Source organism: Heteronotia binoei, chromosome 15 (assembly GCF_032191835.1).
Source record: "Heteronotia binoei isolate CCM8104 ecotype False Entrance Well chromosome 15, APGP_CSIRO_Hbin_v1, whole genome shotgun sequence".
Lineage (NCBI taxonomy): Eukaryota > Metazoa > Chordata > Lepidosauria > Squamata > Gekkonidae > Heteronotia > Heteronotia binoei.
The window spans coordinates 58,050,811-58,069,881 of NC_083237.1; the positions used below are offsets into that span (position 1 = coordinate 58,050,811).

At 52.4% G+C, this 19,071-nt stretch overlaps 1 protein-coding gene across 2 annotated transcripts in view; it reads left to right on the top strand.

The window, feature by feature from the left end:
* Positions 1-267: 267 nt before the first annotated feature.
* NR1D1 (nuclear receptor subfamily 1 group D member 1) overlaps positions 268-19,071 on the top strand; it is a 375,483-nt gene continuing 356,679 nt past the window's right edge. For both annotated transcript variants that reach the window (XM_060256781.1, XM_060256780.1), the window contains exons 1-5: positions 268-448; positions 11,348-11,701; positions 12,631-12,719; positions 13,810-13,954; positions 15,150-15,763. In XM_060256781.1, the coding sequence (XP_060112764.1) occupies positions 415-448; positions 11,348-11,701; positions 12,631-12,719; positions 13,810-13,954; positions 15,150-15,763 (1,236 nt within the window). In that variant the 5' untranslated portion in view covers positions 268-414. The remainder of the gene's footprint in view (positions 449-11,347; positions 11,702-12,630; positions 12,720-13,809; positions 13,955-15,149; positions 15,764-19,071) is intronic.

The window sequence follows — 19,071 nt, forward strand, 5'->3', positions numbered from 1 at the left end:
GCGGGGAGAAGACGGGGCGCCAGCGAGCTCTGGCAGAGTCCAAGCTTGCAGGCGAAGGGGGAAGCAGCAATCTGCGCCAGCTCCAAGCCAGCCGGCCGACAGCCCGAGCGGGGAATCCCTTGCACGCCTGGCGCTTCTTTCCTTTCCTCCAGGCCGGCTCTTGCCTTTTTTTTGGCACTCTCGGTCCGGGGTTCAAAAGCCGCTCGCCAGCCTGTTTTGCACCGACTGCGCAAGAAGCGGATTGTTTGCTTTTCGCGCTCTTCCAGCATAACTTTGGGGGTCGCGGCAGAAGAGCGAGGAGGCGAGGGGGGTCCCGGGGCGCTTCCCCTGCCTCTCTCCTCGCTGGCTTCCTTGAGCGCGGAGCCCCAGCGGGTAGCGCCGCTGAGCTTGAATGACAGCTGTCAACTGAGCAGGATGGCCGCTTTGGATACCAATAACAACTCCCCAGGTAAGCCCCGCAGCGGGGGTCCCGAGGGGTGTGTGTTGGGGGGGCGGCGTTCCATCTAAACTGCAGAGTCTGGTGAGCAAAAATTCTACTTCGTGAGCTACTGACTGCCTTTCAAGACGTGACCGACTGGCATTAAAGTTGGGAGTTACTGCATAAGTTAGTGTGCTCTGGGGCCTTCCTTCCTGATCTAAAACGTGTGAGCTTGAGACTAAAAATCTGTGACCTAGCTCACACTTAGGTTAGAGGGAACGCTGGTTGTGAGAGACCGGCATTAAAGCTGTGACCTGCATAAATTATAGTGCTCTGGGGTTATCTTGCCTGAGCTACGACACACATGGGTGAGCTGGAGGCTAACAATCTGTGAGCCACCTCACACCAACTCAACTTTGAGGGAACACTGGTGTGTGTGGTGGGGTGTCTCGGGCTAACAGGGGGTGGAAGTGGAGGAGTCCAGCTGCGCCCTCCCTGCTCTGGATTGACCCTGCTGCTCTGGCGCGACAGTGGCCCTCCATCCCTTGTCCCGGTGGCCCTTCTTTCTCTCCCGATTTGTCCCTCGGGGGGGACCTCTCTGCCCCCCCCTCCTGGGGCGGGATCCCAACCCAAACACCCCCCGCGCACCTTGCAGGCAGGGGCTTCTTGCAAACCTTGCCCGGTTTGCAAACCTTTTCTATCTAGCCCCGGGAGGGGATATAAAAGGGGCTTGCATTGCAGCCTTGGGCCGCTTCCTTGTCCTATTAAGGCTGCGCAGGTGACTGTCCTCTTTCCCCGGGAGGGCGGGGCAGAGCGAGCGGCGGAAGGGGGGGGGGCTGCGCGGTGTCAGTTTCAGGGAACCGGGTCACCCTGCAGTCTCTCTCGGGGAGGGAGTCCGGTGTTAGATTAGCAGCCGACGCCCTGCCCTAAGAGGCAGCGGAGGACGCTCCTGGGGGGGATGGGAGGGGGTCGCGGCTGTCTTGATTCCAGCATCTCGGGGTTGGGGGGGTTTCTCTGCAAAAGTTTTAGGACTATTTATTCATTCCAAAAGCGGACTCAGGGCGGCTAACAGCAATAATAAAACCAACAATCTCAATTACAGGTATAAAACGATAAAAATACAACCAACGAACAATTTAAGACAAGGTATTGCGTGCTACGAAGAATCTTAAAGCATAGGCGGATCAGATTATAGTAGATCTTGTGTTTATCTGTCGGTGGCCCTTCTGGTGGGATTGCTCAGCAGCATGATCTAGTGGTTATTATTACTGGGTTATAGTGGGAGGTTATTATAGAGTATTGCTCAGCAGCTCAGGCTATAAAATAGAAGTCAGTTGCACCTCTTAAGACCAGTTTAGTTTTATTCAGAACGTAAGCTCAGACTATGATCTAGTGGGGGGGTTGTTATTGGGATGGTGCAGGCTCCCACCTTTTGCATCCCGGGATCTGGCCTCTTCGGTTTGGGGGGGGCTCCTCTCCCCCCACCCCCTTTGGGATCTCCCCCCGCCCTGGGATTCCCTGGATCCACTTCCCCTCCGCAGCCTCTCACGTGTCCCGTTGCCCGGCTCAGCCACGTGCGAGGTTTGTTTTCCCTGCCGGCCACGCCCCCCGCCGCCTCCCATTGGCCGTCCCCGCCTCCCATTACATCACCGGAGTCGCCTCCCTCCCCGGCGACGTCAGCGTCCCTGAGAGCGAACGTTCCTTTTAGGGCGGAGCTTAGGCCTGGGCGCGTCCTTGACGGGCGTTCGCACCAACAGGGAGGCGAGGGGCGGTGCAAAGCGTGAGGGGCGGAGCTGGGGGAAAGGAGGGGGCCACGTGCGGGCGAGGCACATGGCAAAGGGGAGTTTGGTGCTCTGGCCCCGGTGGGTGGGGGGAGATCTCAGCAAGGAGGGGCTGTGGGGGGAAAATCCGACGAAGTAGGGCAGTTTTTCCTAGGGCCTGCGTGCTGACTGTGGATGGCGCTCTCTGCACGCTCAGAGGCACTGTGGCCATAGGTCGTTTCGTACAAAGACACTGCTCCATTGCAGTGCGGTGAACCCACATTTCTCAGTTGCTGGCAGGTTGGTTGTGTTCCTCCTTTGACCCCAGAATCAGAGTACAGCGCAGCCTACACATCTGGACTCCTGTGTCTCAGTAGACTCCCCTTGTATGATTTCTGCAGTAGGAGTCACAGGAAGGAAGTTGACTATAACAATTCGGGCGCTGACAGTGTCCTTGAGCATGTACAGAATGACTTTTTCCCCAAGGCGTTACCCCAGAGTAGATTTTTTTTGGGGGGTAGATGAGGTAGAGATTGAAGCAAAGAAAATGCCTCTCGACGCCTGCAGAGTGCTTCTTGTTGTGAAAGATTTGGCCTGTTGGTAAGAAGGGAGTACCTCTTGAACATGTATAGACAGCCTTTTACCCAACAAAAAAAAAAGGGGTCAGTGAAGAGAGACTGTAAAGACAAGGTCTCTCTGAATGTGTGTAGAGCGTCTTTTGTTTGTCATATCAATATTAAAATTCAGATGGGGTTGCTGTCCTTGGTTGTAACAGTGAAACTGAAAGATTAATCTTAATTTCACTGAAACTGAAAGATTAATCTTCATTTCAGCATGAACTGGAGTTTTAAAAAGTTTTATTAGGCTCGAAGGTGTCACTGGACTCCTGTTTTGTCTTTATTTAAAGTTACAAACCTTACTGTTTATAGTGTTGCTGATCTTGTGTACTTGTCCATCTGATAGAAGCCGTTAAAAGCAGTTTAAGAATACTTTCCCTGAGCATGTGCAGAATGTCTCCCTGCAACGGAATCATAAACTGCCTTGTATAGAAAACAAAGAGGGAAAAATATTAAACACTCTTTATTGCTGAACAAAGTTTGAATCCAGTTATAGCAAAAGTCTGGCATCAAGTATTCTCATGATGTCAGAATCTTGAGCTTCCAGAAGAATGTTGTGTGATCAAAAAGCTTGCACCCTGTTTTTTAAGCGCTAGTCAGCCCTCTTACAGGCCTCTTTGATACCTCTGAGCTTACATATCTGTGGTTACAGTCGGCTGTTAAGGAATATCTGTTTTGTATCATTAATGCTGAGAGGAGATAAAATAATACTGAATTGCAACTGTGTAAGAGGTATTTGTCTATTCCAGGGATAGTATGAAAAATGGAGCGGATGCTACATTGATAGGTCTTGGGAAAACAAAAGTGTCAGGGAGATGAAAGTGAACATGTTAGTTGGTGGGATCATTCAGTTGCTGTGAATTGGGGCAGGAGGTATCTGGTACAGGTCTGTTGTATAAAGGCATGATCAGTCTTTGGAAGCTATTAGCCACAGTGTGTGTGTATGTATAAAATTTTTTGCCACTGTGTGACACAGAGTGTTGGACTGGATGGGCCATTGGCCTGATCCAACATGGCTTCTCTTATGTGACACAGAGTGTCGGACTGGATGGGCCATTGGCCTGATCCAACATGGCTTCTCTTATGTTCTTATGTGACTCAGAGCGTTGGACTGGAGGGGCCATTGGCCTGATCCAACATGGCTTCTCTTATGTTCTTATGTGACTCAGAGTGTTGGACTGGATGGGCCATTGGCCTGATCCAACATGGCTTCTCTTATGTTCTTATGTGACTCAGAGTGTTGGACTGGAGGGGCTATTGGCCTGATCCAACATGGCTTTTCTTATGTCCTTATGTGACACAGAGTGTTGGACTGGATGGGCCATTGGCCTGATCCAACATGGCTTCTCTTATGTTCTTATGTGACACAGAGTGTTGGACTGGATGGGCCATTGGCCTGATCCAACTTGGCTTCTCTTATGTTCTTATGTTCACTGTGGGTTGAATGTTGTGCAGTTGAGTGGTATGTTTACCCAGCTTTTCTGAGTTCAGTGTGGCTTACTGGGAACGTAGGTCAAACTGTAACCCTTGCGAGGGCACTGTTTTGTTTTTAAATTAATTTCTCAGGACTCAGTTTCTGTCCCAAGCACAGTTTGTGTTACCTTCCTGGCTGAGGCTTAGGAAAGGATAGGATCTGTATTACTTATTTACTTTGGTTATCCCCCATCTTTCTTCCCGGTGGGGTTCCAAAGCAGATGGCCTCCGTCTCCTCTCCCCATCTTCACAACAGCCTCATGAGGCAGGTTAGGCTGTGAGTGTGTGACTGGTCCAAAGTCACCCAGTGGGTTTCCAGGGCAGAGTGGGGGGGGATTGTTTGTTTAGTTTATCAGGCTCAAGACCAGGATAGGGTGTAAACGTAATATGGAAAAGTAAAAACAGACATAGTATACAAAAATAGAGATCTAAATTTAAGAAATTTTAAAATTTCATTCCCGCAGTCTAAGAATTAACGCACAAAACTCAGCAACCTGAATGTGTAATCTCTGAATTCTTAACTGATAGGAACCAACGAAGTCTTGCTTTGTTTGTATTAATATAACCAGGTGTTCTGTTGACGAATGGAGTCATAATTCTAAAACGAGCCTCCCTATAATATGGGCAACTGAAAAACATATGCTTTACAGATTCAGCCTTGCTTAGAGGGCATGAGCATAGCCTTTCAGAATAGGGGATTTGAACCCAGTGATGGGATTTGAACCCAGGCTTCCTGGATCCAAGTCTGACAGGTGTTGATTCAGGAGTCTGTGTCGTGAACATACCTTTTCAACCTGCTTATTTGATTATTTCTGCTCCCCCCCAAAAGTTCCATAAACTTGTAGAACATTTCGGGATCATTTGCGAGAGCCAGGGATCCACTCTGAGCTAAATTCCGACCTCACCAGGAGAGAACTATCTTCTTCATCCTAACCTTCTCGCTTCCTCTGCCGTATGGAGGTCAACCCCCCCCCCCCGCCCCTTCTGACCCCGCTCTCTCCCCTACCCCGTCTGCATCTGGGTGAGATTTGAGCATGGAGGTTTGTTTGGGCTTATGCAGCGTTCAGTGTTGCTTTCCCTGGAAGCCTTTGGCACATCTGCTCGCCTCAGTCGTGAGACGAGCAACCAAGCAGCATGTAATTCTGGGAGAAAGGCCACGTGTGGTCTGGGATCCCACACGTGAGTCCCAAAGCCCTTGCGCCCTCGTCTCTAGGAGACGAAAGTCGGGTGATAACAGATGGCCAAAGGACGGGAGAGTCACACCTCGGCCTTCTTCCACGCCCCTTTGAAAGGTCTTCAGCTCGGTCTGTGTGCACACCTACCTGCTCTTGTTCCCTCAAGTGAGCTGGGGTCATTTTCTGTAACCCACTTAAGTCAGTACTTTCCCGGCCCACTCTATATTTAATTACCCATCCGACCTTGGAAATTCCAGGCTGGGAGGGGGACTCTCAAACACACAGCTCTTCCGCCACTGGGATTCCCTACGCCACCCTTTTGCACCCAGCCCGTCTCGATTTCCAAACCCCTGTTTCTCACCCTTGAAGAGGAGAGAGAGAAAATTGCCATGTTACAAAGTGGTGATTCAGAAGAAGCCAGAGACCGCACGGGAAGCAAAAACAAAGCGGCCGGTGCCAAAGGGATTACTAACGTGTTCACGTGTGAGGGCCACGTTTAAAGGCCAGACGGGAACGATCATACCTTACTTAACAAGCTGAGACTTGGCTGGCCTCCAGGCCTCTGCAGCCCAAGAGGTCCTTTGCTCAAACCAAGAAGCTTACTCGCCTCTGGGAATTCCTTGAGTCGCTCTCTGTTTGTCCTATGGGAGAAAGACAGCTTGCCCCGGATGGGAACAAGATTCATGCACAATTGTATGACATATGTCGGGTGGAATATGCGGGCAGCGCTCTCTCTCCCAGCCAGGACGCCACCAGGGTTGGAATGGGTGTGCCATTAGAGCAAGAGTGAGATGTACATATAGGCTCAGGGCTGTGTAGTAGGTTTTGTGGCAAGGCTGGATTTGAACCCAGGACTCCCTGGTACTAGTGCAGCGCACTACCACATTCTTGATAGCCTTTTTCTTGTTTGCCAGAGATGCCGCTAAGATGTCAGGGCCGTCTTCTTGTGGGCCCCGGCGTGCAGAACATTTACACGTTGGCTGCTTTGAGGCTGAGTGGCGGAGCATCTGCTTGGCATGCAGAAGGTCTCGAGTTCGAACCCCACCATCTCTAAAGGGAAGGATCAGGTGGAAGGTGAATTGGGGGCAGGGGTTTTTTTGGTAGCAGGAACTAATTTGCATATTAGGCCACACCCCTCTGATGTAGCCAATCCTTCAAGAGTTTACAGTAGATCCTGTAATAAGAGCCCTGTAAGCTCTTGGAGGATTGGCTACATAAGAGGGGTGTGGCCTAATATGCAAAGGAGTTCCTGCTACAAAAAAAAGCCGATTGGGGGTACTTCTGTCTGCGACCCTCGAGAGCCACTGCCAGTCAGAGTGGACAGTGCTGATCTCAAGAGACCAAGACCTGACTCCATGTCAGGTACTTTCCTGTCTTCATAAAGATTCCCTGAATTGCTAGATGTCTGTGTTTCTGGCCCCTTGAAAGCATCTAAGCCTACTGCATCATATTTTAGAGCCGGGGTGGCCAAACTTGCTTAGCGTTAAGAGCCACGTAGAATAAACGTCAGATGTTTGAGAGCTGCAAGACATGAACGTCAGATGTTTGAGAGCTGCAAGGAAGGGAGGGAGGAAGAAAGAAGATGGTGGGAGGGAGGAGGGAAGGAGAGGTGGAAAGAAAACAACTTTAACTTCAGATGCATTCTCCAAGCTACTGGCTGGCTTGGGTTGGAGAAGTGATTTAAAGAGAGAAATGCCTTCTCCAAGCCAGCCAACAAGGGTGGCGGTGGGGCTTCAAGAGCCACACAATATGTGTGAAAGAGCCACAGTTTGGCCACTGCAGCTCTAGAGTTAATCTCTCCCTGATGGAACTGTAAGACCTGCTGTGGGTAGAATGCTTTTGCAATTAAAGTTGCTTTCTTTCCACTTCTCCCTCGCTCCCCATCTATTTTGCTTCCTTCCTTCCTTCCTGTCTTGCGGCTCTCAGACATCTGACATTTATTCTGTATGGTTCTTACACTAAGCAAGTTTAGTCACCCCTGTCCTAGAAGAAACCTCATTGTCATTCTAATCCCATTTTCCAAAGCAACCAGCGGCTCAGAAGGTCAAGGTACAGCCAGCCAAGGCCCCGGCCCAAGATATTTTGGCATCCGAGGCAGGAAATCTTGCAATGTCTCTTTTAAAAAAAAAACAGAAAAGAATGACTTAGAGGAATTTCTGATCTGCTCTCTTTTCATTACGCCTTTTGAATACCTCCCTTCCCTGCGGAATCAGTCAAAGCAATGAAAGCAGTGACCAAGATCACCGGATAGAAGGGAAAAAAATGTGTTTGTTTCTATTCCACCTTGGGGTCCTACTACTTGCCTGCTCCTTCTTCCTTGGGTTTGGAACCAGCTCTGCTCCTCTCTCCCCATTCTCAGTTCAGAAGGTCATATTGCCCCAACTCAGTCTGATTTCCAGTTCACACATCCTACTACAGCGTGGCATAGGGTTGCCAAGTCCAATTCAAGAAATATCTGGGGATTTCGGGGGTGGAGCCAGGAGACTTTGGGGGTGGAGCCAGGAGACATTGGGGGCGGAGCCAGGAGCAAGGGTGTGATAAGCAGAATTGAACTCCAAGGGAGTTCTGGCCATCACATTTAAAGGGACACTTCCCCCCCCCCCCGCCACCACCACGAGAAAGGGGGCTCCCCTCACCCTCGCCGCTCCTGCCGGCCGTCCAGCTTCGATGCCGTGGGGAGACGGAGGCGAAAGAACCTCGCGCGCCCCTTTACTGGCTTCCCGCCGGCCGCAAAAGTTCGCAGGGAGAAGAGCCTCGCGGCGGCGGAAGGGAGAGCAAACAATCCGCGTTTCCCTGGCAAAGGAACGCTCTCCTCTCCCCCCCCCCCTTTCCTTCCTCGCGCTCCAGTCGCTGAGAGGAGGCGGCGCCGGCGGAGGGAGGCGGAAAAGAGAGCGGCGATTTAGTAGGTGGGGCCGGGGAGCGCCTCGCGCCGCAGAGGCGAGGCTTGGTGAGGCGAGCGCCTTTTCCTACGCGGTTTCTCCCCGCCCCCCTTTTGCCATACGACCTTCCAATCAGGGACGGGCTGCCGCTGCCCCTGCAACGATCAACGGCCTTCGCCTTCCCCTCGCCAAGTTTGAACTCTCCTTGTGAAGTCTTAGGAGAGGGAAAAGGGGGGCACTCCGGCGCCGTTTCCCCCCTCCCCCCGCTTCCGTTTTTTGGGGGAGCGGGGGAAGAGGGTGGAAATCCTGGGGTCCCCCGCCAGGGCGGGAGGGTTGGGAAGCCTAGCGTGGCAGCCTATACGGGCATTAGTCCTTTTGTAAGAGTCAGCCCCCACTGGAAGGTCTTGGCTGTGAGTGGGGGAAACCGAGAGACTCCGGGATCAAAACCATTATTTTTGGTTTTGATCACGGCTGCTGGCTGGCTTGGCTTGGAGAAGTGATTTAAAGAGAGAACTGCCTTTTCCAAGATAGGGCAGTGGGGGCTTCAAGAGCCATATGATATGTGTGAAACAGCCACACGTAGCTCCCAAGACAGGGAGGGACTGTGGCTCAGTGCTAGAGCATCTGCTTGGGAAGCAGAAGGTCCCAGGTTCAATCCCCGGCATCTCCAAAGAAAGGGTCCAGGCAAAGAGGTGTGAAAAACCTCAGCTTGAGACCCTGGAGAGCTGCTGCCAGTCTGAGAAGACGATACTGACTTTGATGGACCAAAGGTCTGATTCAGTATAAGGCAGCTTCATATGTTCATAGTTTGGCCACCCCGTTCTAGTACATATCCAGCATATCCTTCCTCCAAAGCAGTCTGGACAACAAGCACACGTCGTTCTCTCCTGTTCTATTTTATCCTCACCACAAACCCGTGAGGTCAGTTAGGCTGAGCGAGTGCGTTGGGCTCTGAAGTCACCTGGAAGTGAGCGGTGCTTAGGCCACAGGCAAAGAAGGTCCAGAGGGGCGGGGGCTAGCCAATGGCAATACAAGCCCACGAGCGAGGGCCTGGGTTCTCTCTCGCTTGTGATGGGCTTGGCTGGGCATTGAGCCTGTCTCCGGCACGTGACCTTGTTTCTAATCCCTTTGGCAGGAACGGCTTTGTTTTTGTTCCACCGGAGGCCTGGCCCACGGGCAGCACTGGCCCTTTGGCAGACGGCCCGGTTACAAAGTCTGGCGTGTTGTTTTTTTCCCCAGTATCTCAGGGTTGGGCTACCCCAGCCTGGCCCAGCTTAATCAGCCTCCCCGCCTTCTTCATTGCCCGAGGTGCGACGGTTTGTTTGGCTTCTACCCATTTTGCAGCAATCCCGTGGCCCGTCGCCTCCTTCCCTCCCTCCCTCCCTCTCTTTAGGGTTTCTTTCTTCTTTTGACCTCCTTCCCCAGCCTGGAGATGTAGGTCAGCAGTTGAAAGGAGAAAAAGAAAAAGAGGCGGAATTTGGCAGACTGCGTCCACAGTAGAGTCGCCAACCTCTGGGGTGGGTAAAAGACAGCACGACCGAAGTTATCGTGACCAAATAACGAAGAATGTATTGAAACAAAACCGTACAGATATGTTCAATAGAAGACTAAATAGCGATAACAGTTCCTCAAAAGTTCCATCAAAGGGGTCTCGGTGAACAGGACGTCGACTTGATTATGCCTGTTTTCAGTCCTCTTCAGAATTTTTGCTGTTCCAAGCAACAGTTTTCTGGAGCTGAGCTGGTGGTGTTTACTCCATGTGTCCAGAATATCCAGGTGTTTCTTGAGACTTCTGGGACAAAGTTTGAGTCCAGCAGCATCTTTAAGACCAATAAAGTTTAATTCTGGGTGTAAGCTTTTGCGTGCATAGAATCATAGAGTTGGAAGGGACCTCCAGGGTCATCTAGCCCAACCCCCCTGTACAATGCAGGAAACTCTCAGATACCTCTCCCTGAAGTCGCAGGATCCTCCTTGCTGTCAGATGGCCATCTAGCTGCTGTTGAGAAACCTTCAAGGAAGGAGAGCCCACCAGCTCCGGGGGCACGCACACTTCTTCAGAGAACAGACTTCGAGGCGCTGCTCGAAGAGTTCTGGGTTCCAAGCTGGCATGACACTCACCTTCTTCTCCCAGAGACTCACTTACTAAAACATACTTGATAAAATGTAGAAACTATTAAAATAACGCCCCTTCCCTTGTTTTATAGAGCAGGGGTGGCCAGACTGTGACTCAGGAGCCACATGTGGCTCTTCCACACATATTGCGTGGCTCTCAAAGCCCCCACCGCCCTGTTGGCTGGCTTGGAGAAGGCATTTCCCTCTTTAAATCACTTCACCAAGTTAAAGCCAGCTGGTAGCTTGGAGAATGTAGTTAAAGTTGCTTTCTTTCCACCTCTCCCTCCCCTCCTTCCTTCCTTCCTTCCTTCCTTCCTTCCTTCCTTCCTTCCTTCCTTCCTTCCTTCCTTCCTTCCTTCCTTCCTTCCTTCCTTCCTTCCTTCCTTCCCTCCCTCCCTCCCTCCCTCCCTCCCTCCCTCCCTCCCTCAAACATCTGCTATTTATTCTAAGTGGCTGTTATTTTCAGCAAGTTCGGCCACCCCTGTTATAGAGTGACCTTATGATGATAACCTGTAGTTTTGTTCTCAGTCCCTTTCCAAACAAATCGCAGCTTTGCTTTTGCATTGGGGGTGGCATGTTGTGGTCTGAATACGATGAGTGAGCATCCCAACAGGGTTTGGCTGCTCTGCTGTGGGTTTTTTTTTGGGGGGGGGGCTTTTTCAATCCTGCATGGATCCGAAGGTTTCCTGATCTATACGAAAAACCTCGCTTTAGGATGCTGTGGTGCCTTTGAGATTTTGTTTGCATCGCTGAGGACTAGAAACTTGCCTTGCTTTAAGAGAAGGGAAGGTTTCCAGGATTCCACCTGGATCCTTGCAGATTGTTCCAGCGCGTGCAGGGGGTCGCTGGCTCCCAACCAGTGGCTCTGCGGGAAGGCAGATTCTTAACTTCTCCTCTCTCTTTCTGTCCGCAGGGGGCGTGATTAGCTACATCGGCTCTAATGGGTCCTCTCCGAGCCGAACCAGTCCCGTCTCTCTGTGCGGCAGCGATAGCTCCAGCAGCAGCTGCCAACTGTCCTCCCAACCCCCCTTCTCCAGCTACTTCCCCCCCTCGCCCACTGGATCTCTGGTGCAGGATGCTGGACGTCCGTACGGGGGTAGCTCTGCCGGCCTGCGCGAAGACTCCTCTCCTTCCTCGTCCTCTTCCTCCTCCTCGTCCTCGTCTTCCTTGTCCTACAGCTCTGGGGGCTCACCGTTGGGGCTGCAGGTGGCCGTGGATGAAGGGAGACGCAGTTCCCCCACCAAAAGCACCGGCGGCAGTATTACAAGTGAGTGATGGGGGGGGCACCCCGGCTTTGGTGGGAGGCGTGGTAGCAAGGGAATAGTGAGGTGGGTACCTACTGGGGCTATGGGGCTTGCAGCAAGATTCACAACACCAGCTAGGGATGTCAGGTCTGGAGGTTTGGGGGGTGGAGCCTGGGGAAGGGCGGGGTTTAGGGAGGGGAGGGACCTCAGTGGGGTATAATACCATAGAGTTTTTTCTCCAGAGCAGCTGATCTCTAGAGTCTGTAGGTCAGTTGAAATCCCAGATCTCCAGGCCCCACCTGGAAGTTGGGAACCTGACAGCAACATATGCATTTTTGTTTTGCATTTACTTATACCCTGCAAACCAAATATTAATGGTTGCGGTCAAAATGGCGAAAATAAATAAAACCAGGGCCAATTTGAAAAGACCTTTTGAAATGGAAACGTTTTAAGCTGATGTTGGCATAGAATGATTCCCGCAGGAGGTGGAGCCAGCCACAAAATGGCTGCCATAGAACGGTCCCTACAGGAGGCGGAGCCAGCCACAAAATGGCTGACATAGAATGATTCCCGCAAGAGGTGGACCCAGCCACAAAATGGCTGCCACAGAATAGTTTCTGCAGCAAGCAGAACCAGCAACAAAATGGCTGCCGTAGCTGACCTTCGGTCACACAGTGAATATCCTTGTGCTGTGGGGGCAGCTGTTAGGCCTGAGCAGCATGTTTAAAAACCTGCACCTCCAATCCAATCTCCATTGGCCAAACAGAAGCCTGCTGGGCAAAAGCCTTGGCTGGCCTCACCCATTTTTCAAATATACTTGATGGGTGCCAGTTGGTGGTGGGTGCCCACGGGTAATACGTTGGAGCCCCCTGCTCCGTTGGTTTCAAAACTTGCTGTCCAGAGTCCTCGACTGGGAAGTCTCCTAACCCTCCTTTCTTCGCCTTCCTGTCAGAACTCAACGGGATGGTCCTCCTGTGTAAAGTGTGTGGGGACGTGGCCTCGGGATTCCACTACGGCGTCCACGCTTGCGAAGGCTGTAAGGTGAGCAGCTTTGGCATTTGGGGCCGTCTGTGCCCTCTGAGTCCCGTTCTGCTGCTTCCTGACTAGTTGGCTGCCCGGTTCACCTTGGTTCAAGGCCTGAGGCCAAGCAGCCACACCCAGGCGAGGTCCCCACCGTGCACATGGGGTTGTTCTTTCCTCTGGGAACCAGGTGACCTCCTTCCCATGATAATTTGCAAAAAGAGTTCATGCCAGAGAGAGGCAGACAGACGAGAAAGACTCTTGATACTCAGCAAAACAGAAACATATTCAGCCTTCCTAGTGCAATTCCAGTAAGCTTGCTGGTGTTGCGAGAAAGCTATTCCTGAAAGAAGAGGAAGTTATTTTGATATTTGTACACCACTTGTCACCCTCATGGGTGCCTCACAACATCCTCCTCCCCATTTTGTCCACCAACAACCTTGTGTGAGAGAAATCAACTGGCCCTAGGCGGGGTTAGGGAGAATTTGTGCTGTGAGGACTACTAGTGGTAGGGTTTGCCAATTCTGAATTGGGAAATACCTGCTTTGAGGAATGGATAGCCTGAAAAGGGGCAGGGTTTCGGGAAGGTAGGGACTTCAATGGGGGTATAAAAGCCATAGAACCACCTTCCACAGCAGCCTTTTCTCCAGGTGAACTGATTTCTGTAGCCCAGAGATCAGTGGTGGTCCTAGGGGGTCTCCAGCTGGAAGTTGGCAACCTGAGCAAGCTCACGTGCCCTCCCCCCACCCTGATTGGCAAGCAGTAAATAGGAGGCCTCTGGATTGGCAGCTAGAAGCTGAGCCGTTGCCCTTGATTGGTCAGCGATGCTGTGTGTTTTGCAGGACCAGATCTACATGTTTTTTGAGGGGGGGGGGAGACAAAATTAAAAAATGATGCCCTGTTATGGGCCCATTCTGTCTTATGCGCCCATAGAATAGAATGGACTCCATACCCAATTTGGCGGCCCCCCCCAGTGGCACCTTGGGCAAGTGTTCCCTCTGCTCCCCCCTATATCCAGCCCTGGTGTTTTGCAGTCTGTCCTTCAGGAGGGTTAAGCCAGTACTCTGGATTCAGGCCCGGTCTTGACAAGGCTTCTCCCTCCTCTCCTCAGGGTTTCTTCCGGCGCAGCATTCAGCAGAACATCCAGTACAAAAAGTGCCTAAAGAACGAGACCTGCAACATCGTCCGCATCAACCGCAACCGTTGCCAGCAGTGTCGCTTCAAGAAGTGTCTGGCGGTTGGCATGTCCCGGGATGGTGAGTTACTGCCATGTCCCTCCCCCTTCCAAAACCCCAAGATGTTGGAAGCGGGTCCCTGATTCTCCCCCCCCCCCCTGCCAAGTGGAGCAGTTCACCTCCTGAGTAGACATTTGTCTCTTTAAATCACTTCTGCAAGCCAGCTAGCAGCTTGGAAAACACGTTTAAAGTTCCTTTCTTTCTACTTCTCTCTCCCCAATCCGTTTTCCTTCCTTCCTGCCTGCCCGCCCTCAAACATCTGACGTTCATGCCTTGCAGATTTCCCATTGCTTATAGTTATGGTTTATTTGATTTCTACCCGACCCTCCTTGCCAGTTTAGTGTAGTGGTTAAGTGTGCGGACTGTTATCTGGGAGAACCGGGTTTGATTCCCCCACTCCTCCACTTGCAGCTGCTGGGATGGCCTTGGGGCAGCCATAGCTCTCATAGACCTTCTTCCCCTGTAGTGGTTAAGTGTGCTGACTCTTATCTGGGAGAACCGGGTTTGATTCCCCACTCCTCCACTTGCACCTGCTGGAATGGCCTTGGGTCAGCCATAGCTCTCATAGACCTTCTTCCCCTGTAGTGGTTAAGTGTGCAGACTCTTATCTGGGAGAACCGGACTTGATTCCCCACTCCTCCACATGCATCTGCTGGAATGGCCTTGGGTCAGCCATAGCTCTCATAGACCTTCTTCCCCTGTAGTGGTTAAGTGTGCAGACTCTTATCTGGGAGAACCGGGTTTGATTCCCCACTCCTCCACTTGCACCTGCTGGCATGGCCTTGGGTCAGCCATAGCTCTCATAGACCTTCTTCCCCTGTAGTGGTTAAGTGTGCGGACTCTTATCTGGGAGAACCGGGTTTGATTCCCCACTCCTCCACTTGCACCTGCTGGAATGGCCTTGGGTCAGCCATAGCTCTGGCAGAGGTTGTCCTTGAAAGGGCAGCTGCTGTGAGAGCCCTCTCCAGCCCCACCCATCTCACAAGGGTGCCTGTTGTGGGGGAAGAGGATAAAGGAGATTGTAAGCCACTCGGAGACTCTGATTCAGAGAGAAGGGCGAGATAGAAATCTGCAGTAAGAAACATGATAATAAAAAAAGAACTGGCGGGGCAGGTCTCATTTCATGCCAGGAGATCCTCCGGTGTGAGACGTCTGTGGGCGGGTGTTGCTGTTCAGCCGCCTCATGCGTTCCCTTTCCTTCTCTCTCCCCCCGCAGCCGTCCGGTTTGGGCGCATCCCGAAGCGAGAGAAGCAGCGGATGCTGGCCGAGATGCAGAGCGCCATGAACAACATGGCCAACAACCAGCTGAGCGCGCAGAGCCCGCCCGAGAGCCTGCCGATGGGACACCCCCCGCCGGCCAACCCCCTGCTATGCCGCCAGCCCCAGCAGACCCCCCGCTCTTCGCCGCCTCACGCAACTTCGCCCCCTCAGCCGTCCCCGTGCTTCTCCCAGTTCTCCCAGCAGCTGACGCCCCCGCGCTCCCCCAGCCCCGGCGACGTCATGGAAGACGTCATCTCGCAAGTGGCCAAGGCCCACAAGGAGATCTTCGTTTATGCCCACGATAAACTGGCCGCTGGGCCCCTCCTCCCCACCGCGGGGGACAGTTCCCTCGGTTGGGAGAACGCCTGGCTGACCGACGGCTACCGCGGCAATGGGGTTTGCCCTCAGAACGACAACTGGAACGCCGCCGGCTCCCCCCCCAGCAACGCCTGCCACCAGAATAACATCAACGGGCATCGGTTCTGCCCTTCCGGCTACCCCTCGCTGGAGATGGACCCCTCTGCCAGGCAGGGCTGCCCTCGGCCGGGTGAAACCAGAGACATACTCTTAGTAAGTATCACTTCCTTACGGCACTGCTGGCCTCTGCTGGGATTCAGCAGTTGTGCTCAGGGCTTTTTTTGTAGCAGGAGCTCCTTTGCATATCAGGCCACACGCCCCTGATGTCGCCAATCCTCTTGGAGCTTACCAAAAAGAGCCTTGTAAGCTTGTGGCAGATTGGCTGCATCAGGGGTGTGCGGCCTAATATGCAAAGGAGCTCCTGCTAGAATTCTATCGCTGGACCCTGTACTAAGAGCCCTGTAAGCTCTTGGAGGATTGGCTCCATCAGGGGGGCGTGACCTAATATGCAAAGGAGCCCCTGCTAGAATTCTATCTCTGGACCCTGTACGAAGAGCCCTGTAAGCTCTTGGAGGATTGGCTCCATCGGGGGTGTGGCCTAATATGCAAAGGAGCCCCTGCTAGAATTCTATCTCTGGACCCTGTACTAAGAGCCCTGTAAGCTCTTGAAGGATTGGCTCCATCAGGGGAGGCATGACCTAATATGCAAAGGAGCCCCTGCTAGAATTCTATCTCTGGACCCTGTACGAAGAGCCCTGTAAGCTCTTGGAGGATTGGCTCCATCGGGGGTGTGGCCTAATATGCAAAGGAGCCCCTGCTAGAATTCTATCTCTGGACCCTGTACTAAGAGCCCTGTAAGCTCTTGAAGGATTGGCTCCATCAGGGGTGTGTGCCCTAATATGCAAAGGAGCCCCTGCTAGAATTCTATCTCTGGACCCTGTACTAAGAGCCCTGTAAGCTCTTGAAGGATTGGCTCCATCAGGGGAGGCGTGATCTAATATGCAAAGGAGCCCCTGCTAGAATTCTACCTCTGGACCCTGTACTAAGAGCCCTGTAAGCTCCTGGAGGATTGGCTCCATCAGGGGTGTGTGGCCTAATATGCAAAGGAGCCCCTGCTAGAATTCTAACTCTGGACCCTGTACTAAGAGCCCTGTAAGCTCCTGGAGGATTGGCTCCATCAGGGGTGTGTGGCCTAATATGCAAAGGAGCCCCTGCTAGAATTCTACCTCTGGACCCTGTACTAAGAGCCCTGTAAGCTCCTGGAGGATTGGCTCCATCAGGGGTGTGTGGCCTAATATGCAAAGGAGCCCCTGCTAGAATTCTACCTCTGGACCCTGTACGAAGAGCCCTGTAAGCTCTTGGGGGATTGGCTCCATCAGGGGTGTGTGGCCTAATATGCAAAGGAGCCCCTGCTAGAATTCTACCTCTGGACCCTGTACTAAGAGCCCTGTAAGCTCCTGGAGGATTGGCTCCATCAGGGGGGGCGTGCCCTAATATGCAAAGGAGCCCCTGCTAGAATTCTACTTCTGGACCCTGTACTAAGAGCCCTGTAAGCTCTTGAAGGATTGGCTCCATCAGGGGAGGCGTGATCTAATATGCAAAGGAGCCCCTGCTAGAATTCTACCTCTGGACCCTGTACTAAGAGCCCTGTAAGCTCCTGGAGGATTGGCTCCATCAGGGGTGTGTGGCCTAATATGCAAAGGAGCCCCTGCTAGAATTCTACCTCTGGACCCTGTACTAAGAGCCCTGTAAGCTCCTGGAGGATTGGCTCCATCAGGGGTGTGTGGCCTAATATGCAAAGGAGCCCCTGCTAGAATTCTATCTCTGGACCCTGTACAAAGAGCCCTGTAAGCTCTTGGGGGATTGGCTCCATCAGGGGGTGTGGCCTAATATGCAAAGGAACCCCTGCTAGAATTCTACCTCTGGACCCTGTGCTAAGAGCCCTGTAAGCTCTTGAAGGATTGGCTCCATCAGGGGAGGCGTGACCTAATATGCAAAGGAGCCCCTGCTAGAATTCTACCTCTGGACCCTGTACTAAGAGCCCTGTAAGCTCTTGAAGGATTGGCTACATCAGGGGTGTGTGGCCTAATATGCAAAGGAGCCCCTGCTAGAATTCTACCTCTGGACCCTGTACTAAGAGCCCTGTAAGCTCTTGGGGGATTGGCTCCATCAGGGGTGTGTGGCCTAATATGCAAAGGAGCCCCTGCTAGAATTCCACCCCTGAGCCTGTTAACAGCTACTGGCCACGGTGTCTGAGGGGAACGGCCACCTTCAGAGGCACCAAGCTTCTGAATCCCAGAGCCAGGAGCGATGTTCCCTCTAAGCTGCAGAGTCTCGTGAGCAGAAATTCTGCTTTGTGAGCTGCTGGCATGAAAGTGGTGAGCTCCTGCATATATTAGTGTGCTCTGGGGTCCTCCTTCCTGAGCGAAGACAAAAATCTGTGAGCTGGAGGCTAAAAATCTGTGAGCGAGCTCACGCTGACTCCGCTTAGAGGGAACACCGGCTGGGAGGCATGGGGGGAAGGCCTAGGTTATTTGAAGAAGTGAGCAGTGATTCACGAAAGCTCCTCTCCTGCCGCAATTCTTGTCAGTCTTGAAGGTGCTTCTCGACCTGGATTTCTCGCCCTTTCCCACTGCCCAGTGAGGATCCACCACATGCATCCGACAAAGTCGAATCTAGGCACGGAAGATTTAATAATACCTTGTTGGTGCCACAAGACTTCTCTTCATATATTTTGTCTGTCTTAGTTTCCTTGAACCCTATAATTATGGGTTTGATTCTTCCCTTAGGGGTTTTTTTTTTTGGTATCTTGGCTGTTTTTAATCTTGTTTACTGGTTCCAGTGAACAATGAAATCCTACTGGCGTGATTTGGCGTAATAGAAAAGCCTTGCTTTTCGCACTGCTTTATTTACAGGAGGGGGAAAAATAGCCAGAAAAATGGGCCACAGGTCTTATACTGACGGTGGAGGCTGGTCTGTGTATGTGGAGCTGGGAGGACCCAAATTGTGGTAGCGCAGTGGAGTGTGTTCACATGCAGTTTTACCGATACTGCTCTGTGCAAAGGCTCAAATTTGTTAAAAACAGGCCTCAGATTCAGCAGGAGCTCACAGGAGCACAGCTCCTGAACCTTTCTGAGGGTTCTCCCTCTTCCTCCTCACCTACCTTGTCCATTGACTAGTAGGTGCAGCTGCATAACAATCCCTGGATTAGGAGAGCAGGCAGCCAGCCAGTCACCAGGGGCTTTGCCACGCCCCCAGCAGCCCCCATTAACCCCTGGAGAAGCCCACACAACCCTTTCTCCACTTCTTAAGTGATTTTGGCAGGCAGGTAGCTTGCTGGCCCTTTGACTGGGGAGGGTGGCCCAGGAGAGCCCCAGACGAGCGAGGCCTGCTTGGGCTGGCTGGATCTCTAGCCAGCCCAAGCAGGCCTCGCTCTTCCAGGGCTCTCCTTTCTTGCGTCGGGTTGCTTTTGGCTGGGCGGGAGGGGGGGAGGCAGCATATGCTAATGAGTTATGCTAATG